At 43.8% G+C, this 17,217-nt stretch overlaps 1 protein-coding gene across 1 annotated transcript; it reads right to left on the reverse strand.

Annotated features, from left to right (window-relative positions):
• Nucleotides 1-440: 440 nt before the first annotated feature.
• Nucleotides 441-12,323, reverse strand: LOC306978268 (alpha-N-acetylgalactosaminide alpha-2,6-sialyltransferase 1-like; the record flags this gene model as incomplete). The annotated part of the gene is made up of 9 exons (XM_079576791.1): nucleotides 441-617; nucleotides 759-858; nucleotides 927-1,010; nucleotides 3,744-3,835; nucleotides 4,063-4,201; nucleotides 5,488-5,647; nucleotides 7,392-7,560; nucleotides 10,402-10,555; nucleotides 12,220-12,323. The coding sequence occupies 9 exons, from the start codon at nucleotides 12,321-12,323 to the stop codon at nucleotides 441-443; spliced, it is 1,179 nt and encodes a 392-aa protein (XP_079432917.1).
• Between the last annotated feature and the right edge of the window lie 4,894 nt (nucleotides 12,324-17,217).

The following is a 17,217-nucleotide window of genomic DNA, read 5'->3' on the forward strand; positions in this document are numbered from 1 at the left end:
GGTGCCTGTACTTTTTAAAGGTGGGGGTATTATGCAAAATCGACTTTTTCAAGCTTTGCATCATGTTCTTATGTCATTCCCTCATTAAAAACATGCCTGAAGTGTTGCCTTGGCACATTCACGTATTTTTCAGTAATCTGTAAAAACTCTGCTGACGAAAAATGAAAAGTCCTTTATCAGAATGCACAGGGCATGTGGACGGAAGCCCTGACAAAGACAAGCCAGTGTCGAAACGCGTGGGCTGTCCATGTGTTTTTAGCATCGATTTTTACGAAAAGATTCACAAGGTTAAATTGAAGATTTGTCTAAAACGTCTTCAAAGCATTTGGCTCTATTTTCAAGTATTGAGTGATTTCTTCCTTGTAAAATATCCGTGCAGGTGTTTGTAGTTGATCTGACGACAGCTTCTTCTGTGTGGGTTCTGCTGTGGGTTCCGGCTGTTACGGTTCTCCCTGGTACAGACGAATGACTTTCAGGTCGTGGAGCTTCTTCCACAGATCCCTCTCCATGATGTAGTTGTGGTTTAGGAAGAAGACGATGTGGGTTTTGGCTCCACGTTCGTAGTAGTAGTTGGAATATTTTTTGTGGTCGTCGGTTATGAATCCATATGCGTCCACCTGACAATGAAAATAAATAAAACTGTCATAATGTGGCTCGTTTCAACAGGAAGAGCATCTGATGTGAGACAAAATCACCTTGTGACTTGTTCCTCAGAAGGAAAAGATTATCAGAACAGGTCTTACAGGAGATTTACTTACACTGTCGCACAGCTGCAGAGCCAGGAACATCGTGAACGCTCCGGTGGTGGGTCGGACGATGGCCCACTTAGATCCATTCAGAGTCGGGGACATCAGAAACCTGAGGACCAGACACAAGTGGTTTCTGGATCTGTGTCTGTTAATGACTCAGTGAATCTTCAAAGTGACCTGTTTCGCGTGTATCGGAGAAAGTCCATGTGCAGGACGTAGAAGCTCGTCTCGTCGAACGGCGCGGCGTAATATGTCTGCGGACTGAAGGCAAAACGAGAGGGATTTTAGAGCGATGACGTCTGTATCCAGGGGCGGACTGGCCATATGTCCATCCTGGAAGAGCACAGAAGGGCCACCGGTCTGGCCTCTCACTTTATACCTTACCCTTACCCCCGGGCATAACCGAGCTTTACCCAAATCTAAAAGCTTAAAGTGGGGGTATTATGCAAAATTGACTTTTTCAAGCTTTCCATCATTATGTCATTCCCTCATTAAAAACATGCCTGAAGTGTTGCCTTGGCACATTCACGTATTTCTGAGTAATCTGTAAAAACTCTGATGGCGGCCATTTTAGGGATAGGTTTGCCTGAGTCCTCCTAGGAACGCCCCCCACCTACTGGAGACGCCTCCGAGCTTTCGTCACCAGCCGAGTAACAAAAAGTAATGAAAAAGCAGCAAAAACATGACAAAAAAGCGGAAAAACAAGAGACGAAAACGTGACGACAAAGCAATGAAAAAAGCGATGAAAAAACAACAATAACATGAAGGAAAAAAAAGCGAGAAACAAGAGACAAAAACACAATGAAAAAGTGACGAAAAAGTGACGAAAAAACAAGAAAAACATGACAAAAATGCAGCGACAACGTGACAAAAAGTTACCGTCACTTTTCTAGATTTTAGCTTTCAAATGAGTTGCTCTCCAGTCAAGAAGCCTTTTGATTTGGGTAAAGCCGAACTGGAGAAAATGCTCTCGGTTAAGGCGGGGGGTAAGAGGTTAGCATAATGTGGAAGTGTCACATTTACGCTAATTTGGGCCAGGCTGACCAGAGTCCAGGGCTGTTTTTCAGTCCCAGTCCGCCCCTGTCTGTATCCGGTGGGCGTGTTCACCAACAGCTCTGAGGAGGCGGCGCCGTGACCGTGCTCCGACTGGGGACGCCATTGTTCAGCTGGGAGACTTCAGGACAGGGGGGACCGGAGGGAACGGCCTCCCCGATCTGAACCCGAGCGGTGCTTTGTTATTGGACTTCTGTGCTGTTACAGTTTGTCCAGAGCAAACGCCATGTTGGACGCCCTCGGCCGGAGGTCAACGGCGTCTGACCTCCGGTGCCTCGGCTGAAGGAGTGAAGAGAGAGTCCTGCCTGGCCAGGACTCCTGATGAACAGCGAAACTCCCTTTTTTAACCTCTTAACTCCCGCCTGAACCGAGAGGATCTTTTTCCAGATTTTTTTTCCATTATTTTTTTGTTGAGTTGAATGTTCAAAATGACAACTTTTTTGTATTTTTTTGTCACATTTTTGTCATTTTTTTGTCCATTTTTTTTGTCATTTTTTGTCACATTTTTATCACATTTTTGTCATTTTTTTGTAGCGTTTTGTCACATTTTTTCATCTGTTTTTATCACATTTTTGTCACATTTTTGTCATTTTTTTCGTCAATTTTTTGTCAATTTCTTGTGACATTTTTGCCACTTTTTCATCCATTTTTCGTCACTTTTTTGTCAATGTTTTCTCACTTTTTTGTCACATTTCCATCATTGTTTTCGCCTCAGTTTTGTTGCTATTTTCACAGCTTTTTTCCAGAAGCTTTTGGACTGGGGTAAAGCCAAACTGGAGAAAATGTGCTGGGTTCAGGTGGGAGTTAAGGGGTTTAAAGGAAGTCCAGTTGTTTTGCTTCACCTTATTGAGTTTCTAGTTTTAATCTAAAATCTAGTCAACTTTGAATTAATGATATAAATTATAATCAAGGCCCTTTGCTTCATGTTTCTTCTCCCACATAAACAAAGCACAGACCTGTTTTTTTTTGCAGCCGATGATAGCATTTAGCTGCTGTTAGCACACGTTTAGCTGGTGTTAGCATAGCTGTTATGGCCCCAGGCCTCCAGGCTCCCTCCTTTTGGTTAGTTTTGTTTGTGTGGTGCTCATTTCTTCTTTTCCCTTCATGTAAACCGGGCTGTGTGGGCCCTGGCCTGGGATTGGAAGACCGGTTTCCCGCTCTGGACTGGTTGGCTGCTGATTAAAAGCCCACTCTTCGAAACATTGGAGGCTGCTGGTCTTTGCGGCCAGTATGCCGTTTTGTGTCTGTGTCCCTTTGTGTGATTAATGATGTTTTGTGTCTCGGGACCACTTGAGTTTTGGCTGCGGGCCTTGCGCCATTTTGGTTGTTTTTCTTCTTGGAATGTTCACTATAATGTGACGTTTATTGAGTCATGACTGTTTGGTATTTGTGTAGGCCTAATTTTGTTAGTGTTTACTTTTGTGTATGTTTTGGTTAACCCTTTTGTAAATAGCCTTTGTTTGGTTATCTTTGGTTCTACTTTGTTATAGTTACCTTTTACACTCCTTTTATTAAATTACAACTTTATTTATCCATTTTACATCTTGGTTGTTGTTGCAACTTTTAATCTAGCTGAGCCGGGTTGCAACAATAGCATTTGCATGTTGCTTACATTCATAGTTCGTCTTTTAGCTGCTTCTTTCCTCTAGTATTTGCCTTGGCATCTCTGAATGATTCCATAACCCTCACTAGAAGACATTTGTCCACATTTGTTCTCATCATGGCTTACAAAACTCATCTGTGGGGGCGTCGCCCACAACAACTACTGGCCTTGAATAGTGGAAACACAAGCATGTACTGGGTACAGTCGATACGTGACAAGGCGAATACATAGAGCAAGGACCAGCGTGTTCTGTGTAACAAACTTGGGCACGGAATTGTCCCAGTCATTGCTCGGGCACCTCCATCCTGAGGAGTGTGTCCTCGCTGTGCACGTCTTACCGTTTCCCATTGGACAATCTCTCATTTTTATAAAGTCCAGTCATCCACTTGAAGTCCCTCATGCCCTCAGCCAACAGCACGTACTTTATCCCCTGGAAAAAAACAAGCATCAAATGAACCAAACTCAGACTAAACCCTAAGACAAATTTGAAACCAAAAGCCATTTTCACACTAAACAATTCTTGAAACCCCCCAGTCCCTCGTCGGTCACGGAAACCCTTCCTGGCGTTTAACTACAGTCTGGAGAGTCGACTTTTACATTGTCTTTTGTGCCTCTGTACATTTGTATTTTAATTCGGGCTGGGACAAAACATCAGACCTTGTCACGTGGAGCCCCAGTGTAGTTGTATTTCTTCAGCTGCCATGCAGAAGATGTTATGGAGTGGGACGTGTGAACGTAGACGTCTGTCCGGCTGCCGACGTCCTCCTCGAAGCCTTTAGTCACAGCTCCGTTTACCCTGAGAACACACGAGCTCAGGTGAGGACAGGTCAGGTTCTTCTGTGATAAACTGATTCAGGCATGATAAGATAAGATAGGACTTTATTGATCTCACAGTGCAAACATTCACTTGTTAGAGGGCCTATCTCACCAGCCTGGAGACTAGTTGGAGACTCGATGTCTCCGAGACATCCCCTGGAGATAAAGCGAGTCTCCAGGTATAGTCTTGGTTTCAGCGAAGACACATGGAGTCGTGTTGCGAACACTTTGTTGTCCTCGACCTGTGAGACGTTTCTGTGACCAAGGAGATCTTAAAGAGACTCCATACGACTCTTTGAGATCCCCTTGGTATTCGACAGGTCCCGGAGACATTGCACGGACGTCACAGAAACGTCTCGTGTTTGTCACATTGCCACAGCTGCTTGAGACCTTGCAGAGACCTGTGGGAGACCATGTGAAGACTCAGCTGAAATCGAAACTGTTAGTTTTCACCAAGACTACCTGGAGACTCCGTAACCAGCAGCAACTCGAGTCTCCAACTAGTCCAGGTGTTTACTCTGGGAGTCTCTTGTGTCACTGCAAGTCTCTCTGGTGAGAAAGGTCCTTTAAACACAATAGTCAGGAAAAATGCTCTATCAAAGAAGAACAAGGTAGTGTTCAAACAAGTAATAATAAATAAAGAATAGTGGTGTCTTTTGTACAAGGTGGAAAAAGAAGTTTGTTCATCGGATTATCAGATGGTTATTCAAGGGGGGTATTATGCAAATCGACTTTTTCAAGCTTTACATCATGTTATTATGTCATTCCCTCATTAAAAACATGCCTGAAGTGTTGCCTTGGCACATTCACGTATTTCTGAGTAATCTGTAAAAACTCTGATGGCGGCCATTTTAGGGATAGGTTTGCCTGAGTCCTCCTAGGAACGCCCCCACCTCCTGGAGACGCCTCCGAGCTTTCGTCACCAGCCGAGTAACCAACCACTGCTCCTCAGCAGAACCCCCTCCCCACTGATGCCACAGACAGAGTGTGGAGGGGGCGTGTCGGAAAGGCTCAGAGGTTCTTAAAGAGACAGAGGCCTATTTCAAGACATTCACTACAGCCATTTTGAGAGAGACATTTTATACAAGGCAGTTATTCTAATTTACTGCATTTACAGACCAACAGAAGGTTTGGTCATCATTGTAGTGTGATATAGACTGGTGCTATGTGATTGAAAAAAGCAGAATACCCCTCTTTCAGACATCCACCGCATGTAGCTACTGTAAGCTAATGCTAATACCTGCTGCCACGGTAACAGGGACTCACCTGAAGACGTAGTCGTGGCTGTCGATCTCGCGCCCCCTCCTGGACTTCCACAGTACTCCCCCGGCGCCCACCACCGCGCAGCTGATACAGTCTCTGCCCGGTTTGGGAGGCAGCAGCGGGTTCTTCGGCCTCGGGACCAGGTTTAGAGCGGGCATCACATCTGAGGGAGAGCATCGCAAATACCTCCAAAATCACTTCAGAGCGCGAGAGATGAATATTATTATATCATTATACAAGGCCATAATATTACAGTAATAGGGCCACAAATCTAATACTGATACTTTTTTATGTATTTGTTTAATTTCACTTTTTAAAATCAGACCATTTGCCATTTATTATTTAAAGCTGTGAAACGGAATCCATGAACGCCATATGTGCATTGTGCTGCAGAGAGGATCTTTGTTTGTCCCGTCAACTCACTTTCTGAAGCTGAAACTGCTCCGATAAAGCTTTGGTCGTAACTACGATTGTCTCTTAGGGCGTTTTCACACAGGCTGTAATTAGGTCGACTTAAAGGGACTTTCGGCCCGACAGCGTCGCTTTAGGGTCAGTAGCACTTTAAGAACAGGTGGTCCCGGAGCCTGAGCCGCCCTCTGCGTCGGGGCGGGTCTGGTGTGAATGTGGCCGACCTCTGGTGAACTGTTCTCACTTTGATGCCTCTTTTTTGCACGAGGAAAGAATGACGCTGCGCTGCCTGAGGGCGTTTGGATCACTGCTCCGACGAGGCAAAATGGATCAACTTTAACTCATCAGGTACGCCTCCTCCTGCTGCAGTGAAACTCTTCTCTCCGTGTGCTGCTAGCTCCAAAACAGGTCAAGATAGAAGCTACCAAGCTCTTCCACCTTTTCCCTATTTAAAGCAGTACTAAGTAACGTGTTTACCTTAATAAAACCTTTCCGTAGTTAATGGGATGATTGGAGGGTCTTTCATCTCCCCCTGGTGCCTCTGACCAGAAAACCATGTTTGCAACTTGACTGCCACCGGTCGGGACACACCAATACACAGTAATGAAATCACGAAGAAGAAGCTAACATGCTAACGGGCAAAGCTAACTGCGTAACTAACGTCACTTTAAACAGTATTTACAGCAAAGTTTGAGTGAAAAAAAATATTTCCATTGTATAATTGGATGCACAGTAACCCTCTCTCCCTTCGCCTTTCCTGTCAGCGTAGTATTTACTCTCCAGGACAATTAATAAGTTAAAAAATCGTAACTTGCTACTACACCTGCAGTTGCACTAATGGCCTCTAGGGGGAAGAGTTACTTAGTACTGCTTTAAATATGGTTACGTGAAGTGTTCCACTACAAAGTATAATTACACAAAATTAAACAATGTGGATTTTCTAAGCGGATAAAAGGGGGGACTATATTGTAAGGCGAAATAATACCAGGAGTAATTTGGCATCCGCACAGTAAAGTGAAGATTACTGCGCGGATTTCGAACTCCTCCTGGTATTATTACGCCTTACAATATAGTTCCCCCTTTTATCCGCTTAGAAAATCCACATTGTTTAATTGTGTGTAATTATACTTTGTAGTGGAACACTTCACGTAACCATGTTTAAATAGGGAAAACGTGGAAGAGCTTGGTAGCTTCTATCTTGACCTGTTTTGGAGCTATAGAGGAGAGAGGGAGAGGCTAAATGCTAACGCCGTCTGCGCTGTGTTTACGTGACTGAAGGCACGGGTGAAGATCAGACAGGTCCTAAAGAACTCGTCAAAGCTCAGGTAAGAACATCTCTCAGTGTGTAAAAACGGTGGCCTATTCCTTTAAACGTCTGAGTTATCTAGAGAAAACTGGTGCTCCTTTGATTTCGTGGCTAAATCTTTGGGGGTGCTTTTCGGTGTCGGCGCATTGACAGGTTGATGGGAATAGTTTGTTGACCGGCTGATCGTTGTTACCTTTGTAGCTGAGGTTCATGAATCCGAAGGGGCTGTTAAAGTGCGACAGTCGGTTCCACTCGCTCACGCTGATGCTGCCGTCGTGGACGTACATTTGAACGTCAGGGATGAACTTGTCCCTCAGCTCAGGGTCCTGGTTTATGACGTTCCACAGGCTGCTGTCGCACTTCTGCAAACACACAACAACACAGGTCTGAGGAGAGGCAACCGCCCGGCATCAGGGGCGGCCTGGGACAGAAAACCAGCCCTGGACTCTGACCAGCCGGGCCCAGATGACCGTAAATGCCACACTTCCACAGAGACGTCTCTCACCGCCCGCCTTAACCGAGCGCAGTTTCTCCAGTTCGGCTTTGCCCAAATCTAAAAGCTTCTTTGACCGAAGAGCAACAGTGTAATGCCTGATTTTGAAAGCTAAGACCTACAAAAGTGATTGAAACTTTTGCTTTTTCATGACTTTTTTGAGGTTTTTCAGTGTGTTTCCATCACATGTTTTTTTGGCACTTTTTGTTGCTTTATCATTGCTTTTTTCCGTTACTTTGCCGTTGTCTTTTGGTCAAATTTTTGTGACTTTTTTGTTGTGTTCTTGTTATGTTATTATGGGTTTTTTGTTGGTTTTTCATTGCTTTATTCCCCATTGCTTTGTTGTCATGTTTTTGTCACTTTTTCGTTGCTTTTCCGGCACAATTTTTTTCCTTGTTCATCCTCGTTTTCGTCACTATTTTGATGCTTTTCTTTTAAGCTTTTAGATTTAGGTAAAGCTCGGTCAATGCGGGCAATAAGAGGAGAACGTTGAGAGGCCAGACCGGAGTGGACATGTGGCCAGTCCGCCCCTGCTCGGCATCAGGCAAACTACTGCAACACAACATGCTGAAGTCAGTCAGAAGGTTTCGTAGCTTCACATCGTTAAACCAAATAATAAACCAACGCGCTGCTGGCACAAGTGCGTCCATAAATGCTGCGTTATAAAACCAACAATGAACTGATTTTAATTGTGGCTATGAAAAGATCAGCGCTGTTTTTATAGGATTTTATAATCCCATAAAAAAAATAATTTATAATTGATTTGAATTTGTTTAAATGGGATATTTAGAATATTTCATTGCCACAAGTTAATTGCACTTATTTTGACCCAGAATGTAGTTATCGTCCCATGCCAAGTACTGAAATAGAGCTGCAAGAAAGGTTCCTGTGGTGAAATGACGGGCAGGAAGCCACGAGAACAAGTTTCTTTGCCAAAGTACACAGCAATAGTAAAACAACAGAGACGCTCATAAAATAATACAGAAGTGCTGCTTTATCTTGATTCAAGAACCGTAATAAATCTGGAATAAGAAAGCAAAGAAGTGCTTCATTTGTCATTGTACAAGCGTACAGCGAAATAGTGTTCAGGTGTTAGTCCTGAGCCGCAGCGACTGAGCCGCGCAGCCACTGTGGGTCGAACCTGAGCCGCATGTGTTTGGAGGTCGAGGAAACCTTCTGATCCTCTGAAACGGTGCAGCTCCTCCTGGGTTTGTTCCTGTTTCAAAGCGTGGTGTCCTGCACTGGTCAGCTCCACCTCCTCCTTTCTCTTCCTCCTGCGCAGCTCCCTCCGCTCCACAACAGTCTTTCACCATCTTCTGGGAAGAGCTTAGCAGTTGATCTGGTTTATTCTCCAGTGAACGTCCATTAGCCAGAACACTCGAAGGCCATGTGTGGCTTAGCTGTGAGTCTCGCCCGGATGCCTCCTTGTTTGTCCCTTCCTTGATTCCTGTAGCTCCTCGGCGGCACGGTAGCGCAGCGGTTAGCGCTCTGGCTTCACAGCTAGAAGGTCCCGGGTTCGATTCCCACCAGGGACGGGGCCCTTTCTCTGTGGAGTTTACATGTTCTCTGCGTATGTTTCCTCCGGGTACTCCGGTTTCCCCTACCACTAAAAACATGGATGCCAGGATTTATCAGGATGAATGTGTGTGAGTGAATGTTGTGTGTGAGTGAATGTATGATGATGGTCAGAGGGACCGTTGGCGCAGACGTGTGCAGTCGCGACAGCGCTTCTGTCAGTCTCCCCCAGGGGAAACTGAAGCTACAAACGTACAACTGTCTCATATAAAGCGTTTTGTGACCATGTTTGTGAAAGGCGCTACTATATACATTTATCAGCTTGCCCTGAGGAAGGCCTAGAGCCGAAACGCGTTGGCAATTTTACCTAATCTAGCCATGTTTAAATTAAGGCTTTTTAATATTTCTACTTTTGGAGGGCCTCAGTTTGTTTGATTTTTTGCTGAAACGGATCCCTGCACTGAAGAGCACCCAAAAGACTTAACTTATACAACTTTTTACATCCGAGTAGCACTCCAGCCTCCCAATTTTTTCAGCTATATACATTTATATTTATATTTGTCATTGTATTTTAAAAAGCTGCTTCTTCAGGACCATTATGGAGTAAAAAAAACACATCGATCCTCACAAAAACATGGTAATGTCGTACAAAAGTATCTAGTAAAACATTGTGGAACAGAATTCACAAACGCAGGTCGAAGAAAATGCATCTATACCGAGAGAGAGGGAGGTGGCTGCCTGTTTACCCGACAACAATAAAACTATAAAGCTGGAATAAATCTATTTTTATACCTGCTTATCTCCCTGGCAGGGGTGAGACGGCACCGCTGCGAAGGCAATGAGCATTTATGAGTGAACATGTGATCAAAATGCATACAATAATTCAGTTTAGAAGCTTAGAAGATGAATCCGCTTTTTTCCTTTTGCTAAATTTCATCCCAGAATCTATTTTCATTTGTATAGTTTATAAACATTTAGTTCCAGGAAGGTGATGTCACGCAGTTCTACAAAGTCTGACAGGGATTTGCTGTACGCTTTATAATGTGCCTCTCTTCATGTGTAGAGCAGCAGGCGTCAGTGTACATGATAAACAAAAGTGACCCTAGTGCACATCCCTGCGACCCTGTCTCCCCGGCCTGGGAAACGCGGTTCTGACCTGGTTGTTTGCGACCTGATCAGACAGACCAGCCCTCACCTGTGTGGTCTTGCTGGGCGGCCTGTCCCTCCTGTACTGGTCGTCGAAGTCCCACTGGGGCCGTTTCTTGTAGTCCTGCATGTTCAGGATGGGGATGGGGGTGAGGGCGGGCGGGTCCGTCGTGGTGAGGAGAGGAAGATCGGTCGTAACAGGCCTGAACTGACAAGAATATGATGAGACGTCATCAAAACACATTTGGAACGACGGAACATGTCTAAGAGGCTCAGATTCGTCACAGATTCGTGTGTGAAGATGAAGGAAACCTATATGTCAGATGATTGATTTATATTGAATGTTGTTCTGTTGATGGTGATTTGGTTGGAAATTACGCTTTCAAACAGGCGTACAAATGTTTGGGAATAAAAAATCTGGCCCCGTGTTTTGTTTTTTTGCTTTTCCTGACTGGGCTCCCACTGAGAAAGACATAAATCGGTGCCAAAGAAACCGCAGTGCAAAATACTCAGTACTACGCTAGAACTCAGTCTGGGCAAAAACAGGCGATATCAGAGCAACAAGGTCTGAACCAGCCGAGCCAATAGTGCTTCTCAAACATGACACTGTTGCTCCGTGCACCTCTGCTCCCACAGCTGAGCGGTCAGGGCTGACCAGGCACCTGTGGAGCTGCTGTTCTCCTGTCCTGTCTGGCGCTGTAGGAGAAAACTCAGGACTTGGTTGTAGTGGTCTGCACCAGCCTCTGGGCCACATGTTGTGGTGGTGCACGGAGCGGCGCTTTGTGCTTTCACCACCGGGAGGGGGCGTCACAAAGAGCCGTCTTTGATATGAATGTGATGAATGTGGAGCTCCACTGACATTCATGTCCTGGTTGACATTGTGCTGCCTTGTGTTCTTCCTTAGGCCTTAGGCTCTCAGGTCAAACTAAAAGCTTTATTTACCCATCGTGAGCTAAACAATGTTCATGTCTGAGGGGGACAGAGCTACAGCGCGGATCAGCCCGCTTGGCTTGAACGTGAAACAAAACAAGTGCACATGTTCACCCCCCACTCCCCACAAACCCTCTCTCCTCCCCAGTACTTCCTCCTTAAATGCACTAAAAGTCTGGAGTGGCAAGATCATAAAGTGCGCTCCTCCTCTATAGTCTGTGTTTTGACACACAAGATCAGGCCCTCTGTCTGTCTGTGCAGCTGAACTGCTGAATGGTTCCCAGTCGTCACCGTCGTCAGTGTCAGACGAGTTCTCAGTGTCCCTCAGTCTCTGAGCTGATGTCCTCTTCCTGCCTTAAAACCCTTAATAAAATATCCTGTCAGTATGAGCTGCTCTTCCTCCTCTGGCTCCTCTTTAATCCGTGGAGTCTCAGTGATTTCCTGGTCTCGGATCTGGACATTCCCTCTGACCAGTTCGCTCTCAGGAGCAGAACCTGGGTTCCTCTGGTTCTCCTCGTTGGAGTGAAATAGTTCCTCCTCGTGCTCCGCTATCGTTCTTTTAAACAAATACGTCTTCAACCCCTGCAGAGTCCAATCTAGTCGGATTAGACTGCACATGTAAACGCACTGAACGCTACACTGTAAAAAGTACCCTGCTAAAAACAAGGAAAAAAATCTTAAAATGAGACATTTTGTCTTGATCCACTTTTTGCAGTGTAGATTTATATAGGAAACTGTCATATTCTCTTCTATAAGATGCATTTTCTCACATGGCGGCGACAATATCTCCACATTAGTAGCACCTACAGACTTCACCTTTTACAGCTTGGATTTATCAATATTTAGAAGTTAATTTGAAGTTTAGTAAGGGATTATTTCAAAATATCTCATTCCTGACCTGACTCAACCTTCAGGTGGAGCAGAGTCTTTGACTGACCTGAGCATGTCTGCGATGTCGGTCCAGGACACGTAGAGCAGCGTCCCGATGGCCAGTGTGAACAGGCAGGGCAGGAGCCGAGAGCGCAGCCGCCTGACCACCATGTTCCCTCCGACTGCTGACTCGCTCCCTCACTGATGTGTATGATGTAAACGCCTCTGTAACCGTGACTTCAGGCCAGAGTCAAACAGGTGAAAACAGCGAAAAACATTGAACTTACATGATGACAAAATGATGACACTGCAGGACTTGAAATGACTGAAATTCTAATGTGTCCTAATGTGCACAGATTTGTCAAATTTGCTGCAATAAAGTTGAGTATTTGGGCTTTGAAAGTGCATTAGAAAGCATTAAGTTTGACCTGTTGCCGCCTGTTCAAACCCTGGTTAATGTTTGCATATAAAAATAATGTCCTTTTCTGAGCAAAAATGGTCAAATCCGGCCACATTCACGGCTGAATAACGGCCAGGTTTAAATTGAAGGTTTTTCGTTCGCTGACACATTAGCTGCAGAGATCCAAAGTGAAGTCAAATGTATTGTCCAGAGAAGCGGAGATTTTCAGGTCAATCCAAGTCCAAGCAGGCAGATAAAGAAGTGTCTCCAAACTCCTGGTGTGGTGCAGTGCCTGTGTTAGAAGCTCCAGAGGAGGCTGGTGAAGCAGGTCCAGCGGCTGCAGCTCCTCCCTGCTCTGAGCTGGACATGTGGGCTGTGTCATATATTACACTGAGGTCATTCCAGGCCCTGCTCGCACGGGAGTGACCTCAGGTATAAACCTGCCATGTCATCTGGAAGGTAGTTCTGCAAACTCAGGGAGACGTTTTAACCAAGTGTAAACAAGAGCAAGATTGATTTAAAACGTGTTGTTAAGTTAAGTTATACTTTATTAATCCCTGTAAAGCAGTGTTCATTTCGTCGACTAAAATATTTAGGCTTAATTTTAGTCAAAGTGATGTTTTTGTGACTAAAATTGGACTAAAACTAAATTAAAAGTTTTTCATGAGACTAAAACTATGACTAAAATGTCCAGATATTTTAGTCGACTAAAATAAGACTAAATAAAAATGAAAAGGAGAGACTAAAATCATCCAAACTTCTGTTGAGCGTCTGAAAGAGCCTCAGATCATGTAAATCCTCTGTTAAAGCTCTGAGTTTTGTTCATGTGGAGCAGCTCCATGAAGCAGAGGAACAACATTAAATATGATTATAATGAATATTATAAATGCAAAGTCCACTAAATTTGTCTTAATTTTAGTCGACTAAAACTAGACTAAGATTGAAAAGATTTTTTCGACTAAATCTCGACTAAAATGACATTACATTCTAGTCAAAAGACTAAAACTAAAATAAAAAATGTTGTCAAAATTAACACTGCATTCCCAAAGTTCCCCTTATTATATAAAGTCCCTTATTGATCAGAAAGTCTCTCGTGGCCCCCAAATCATAATGATTTACAGCTTTTTACAGCTAAAATGACATAATGAGTAACATCGAGCAATGACAGGCGGCTGTGCTGGTTTTAACTAGTGCGTTTCTCCACATAAATGTGTTTTTCCTTCAAAATGAACTTTGTACATTGTACCTGTTATGCAGACAAGCGTTGGGGGCCCCCCTGTAGTGCCTCTGAGGCTGGGCCACATCTGGAGCACCACCTCCAGATGTGGAGCCAGACTCACCTGGCCTATTGTACATGTTTTAGTGGGAGTACCCGGAGGAAACCTACGCAGACACGGAGTAATGGGAGAACATGAAAGAACATGTGAGGCACCAGGCTGTAGTAATAACGTCATTCTAACAAAGCATTACTCCCAAATTCTGTTTTTATCCATTTAAATAAAGAGAAAAAGGACTTTCGACAGAGCAGCAGATGTGACACAGATGTTGTTTCTCACGAAGGCTCATAAACAAAGCTGATAGTGAGCGCTCACATCACGGTGAAGAAAAGGCGTGTTTTTCCTTCAGCGTCATTATCTGTCAATCATTTCCAGAAAAAAGTCCATAAAAATGAATGAATTACTTATTAATTATCTAAGTTTTTTGATACGTGAAGATCAGCACAGAAGAAAAACTAAAATGTTGATCATCAGCCCTCAGGGAGAGACGTTTACCAATACTACAGTCACTGTCTTTAATCCTTCCTCACAGGTGAAGAACCTGGTGTGATCTTTGACTCTGAGCTGGCGTTTATTCCACACATTAAGAATATCACAAAGATCGTTTTTTACCATCTAAAGAACATAGAGAGAGTCGCCCCATTCTCTCTCGGGCCGACACGGAGACGCTCATGCATGCTTTTATCACCAGTCGCATCCACTACTGTAATGCCCTGCTTTCTGCTCTTCCCAAAAAGAGGATCTCAGGTTTACAGCAGCTCCCCGTGTGTTTCAGGATCGATTTTAAAGTGCTTTTAACCTCTTAACTCCCACCTGAACGGATCCCATTTTGTCCAGTTTGGCTTTACCCTAATCAAAAAGCTTCTTGAGAAAAAAAGGACCAAAACAGTCACAAAAAATGAGAAGAAAACAAGGATGTAAACGCAACAAAAATGAGACAAAAAATTCTACAAAAATGTGACAAAAACTCCACAAAAAATTAGAAAAAATTCAATAAAAAAAAAAAAACTATTCAACAAAAATGTGACAAAAAACTCAACAAAAAATAAAAACAAAACAAAACAAAAAAGAACAAATTCAACAAAAAATAAAAAAAAACTCAACAAAAAATTAAAAAAATTAAATAATTCAACAAAAATATGACAAAAATTCAACAAAATGTGACAAAAACTCAACAAAAAATTAAAAAAAACTCAACAAAAAATTAAAAAAATTCAACCAAAAATTACAAAAACACTGACAAAAATGTGACCAAAATAAAAAATAAATCATAAAAAAAGGTGAGACAACACAGCAACAACGCGAGGAACAAGATCAGTTTTGTGGGCCTTAGCTTTCAAATGAGGTGCTACACAGACCTAGATAATGGCCAAAGAGGACAGAATGCATTTGGTTCAGGCGGGAGGTAAATGTCTTAATGGTCTTGGTCCTTCTTATCTTTCAGAACTGCTTTTACCTTACGAACCTTCACGGCCCCTTCGCTCCTCAGGGGTCTCCTAGTTATTCCTAAAGTCAATAAAAAGACTCAATATTACGGCCCTCGCCTCTGGAACCACCTGAGGAGGAGGTCAGACCTGAGGAGGAGCTCAGGGCTGAGGAGGAGCTCAGGGCTGAGGAGGAGTTCAGGGCTGAGGAGGAGCTCAGGGCTGAGGAGGAGCTCAGGGCTGAGGAGGAGCTCAGGGCTGAGGAGGAGCTCAGGGCTGAGGAGGAGCTCAGGGCTGAGGAGCTGCAGGGCTGAGGAGGAGCTCAGGGCTGAGGAGCTGCAGGGCTGAGGAGGAGCTCAGGGCTTAGGAGAACCAGAATGTTTTGAAGAGCAGCTCAGGACCCAGTGTCAGTTCCTCAGTTCCAAACGTGTTTTGTTGACGCCTCTTCTCTGTCCCGTCAGAGCAGATCGAGAGAGGACATGACGTCTGCGTTTTCCTGAGGAGCGTTTGGAATTTCTCACATTTCTGCCTAAATCGGTGTCTAAATGTGGTCTGAGCTTTATCAAAATCAGAATGAATAAACAGTGTCTCTTGAACTAACACCACCCGAACATTTACATTTGATCATATTTTTATGAGCCATAACATGTAGACCAGGGGTAGGCAAGTTTGCATGGCAGCGGGACGATTTTCTTCACTGTAAAAAAAACAAGGGCCGAAATTCAGCTCCCACGGCGGGTCGCGGGCCACATATAATAGAGAAAATGTTTCCAATAAATGAATAATAATAAGCTGTGATTTGATCAAAGCCCCAACTTGGCTGTAGCTTCATTAATGACAACGGCTGACACTTGTATTGCACTTTACAAGCCTGTGTCACAAGGTCCTGAAAGTGCAGTCGTCATTATTCTTTCACTTGGTGGTGGTAAACTGTTATTGAAGCCACAGCCGCCCTGGGGCAGACTGTCCATTTACCACATGGCTATATATTGTGTTGTTCATATCCTGAGCTCTTATTATGTCAGTGCCCTCTGCTGGACACGTGTGGAACTCTATCCTTTTTTAAAATTTATTGAATGCCCCCTAGTGGCTAGAATGAGCATTCTGGTTATTCTTTAAAAATGCATAACTCCGCGCAGGAATGGGCTAGAGTCTTACTTATTTTTTGACATGTTCTGGAATTTATGCTCTACAGGGCAGGGGCCGTATGTTTGACACCCCTGTTTTAGACCTTGTTCTAAATAGTTTATCTCAAATGTTTACAGCGGGTACGTCATACGTCATCTCATACGATGATACGATTGGCCATGGCCTCGTGCAGACGCATGATAGACTTTTTTTTTTTTTTCTTATCGCCCAATAAACGAGTATGGCCGATCGTAAACCACGCCTCTCCTACGAGAAAAGGAATTGGTCCCCAGACTAAATATCACTTGTGATTTTAGATGTCTAAAGCAGGTACGGAAAAAAAAAAAACAGCATTGATGCTGTTGGTCCAGGAACTGACTTAGTTGTTTCAGCTCAAATAAAAATTATTTGTTTTTCCCATTTTTTTTTTATTTCTTCTTCTTTCTTTTTTAGTATGTTTTTAATATTATTTTGTACCAATTTTGTATTACTAATATTTTCCCCATTTTCTCCTAAATTATTCCCCATTTTCCCCACATTTCTTGACGTTGGCAGTGTTGGGCAAGTTACTTACAAAATGTCCTATATTCTATATTAGTGATCACAGCTTTTATAGGGGCGAGATGCAAGTCAGACATTTTAGACTCACTACTGCCACCTCAGGTCATACGTGTAACTGCAGCTTCTATATAAAGCTCGTGCTTGACGGCACTTCAGACCCGAGTGACCGTGCAGGATTGTAGAGGCAGTTGTGGTGAACAGGTCTGAGCTCATTCTACACATGAGGACATGGAGGAACATGTGGGGAGGAAAACACTAACCCCTCACTGTGAAGT

This window comes from Gobius niger, assembly GCF_951799975.1.
Source record: "Gobius niger genome assembly, chromosome: 19".
Lineage (NCBI taxonomy): Eukaryota > Metazoa > Chordata > Actinopteri > Gobiiformes > Gobiidae > Gobius > Gobius niger.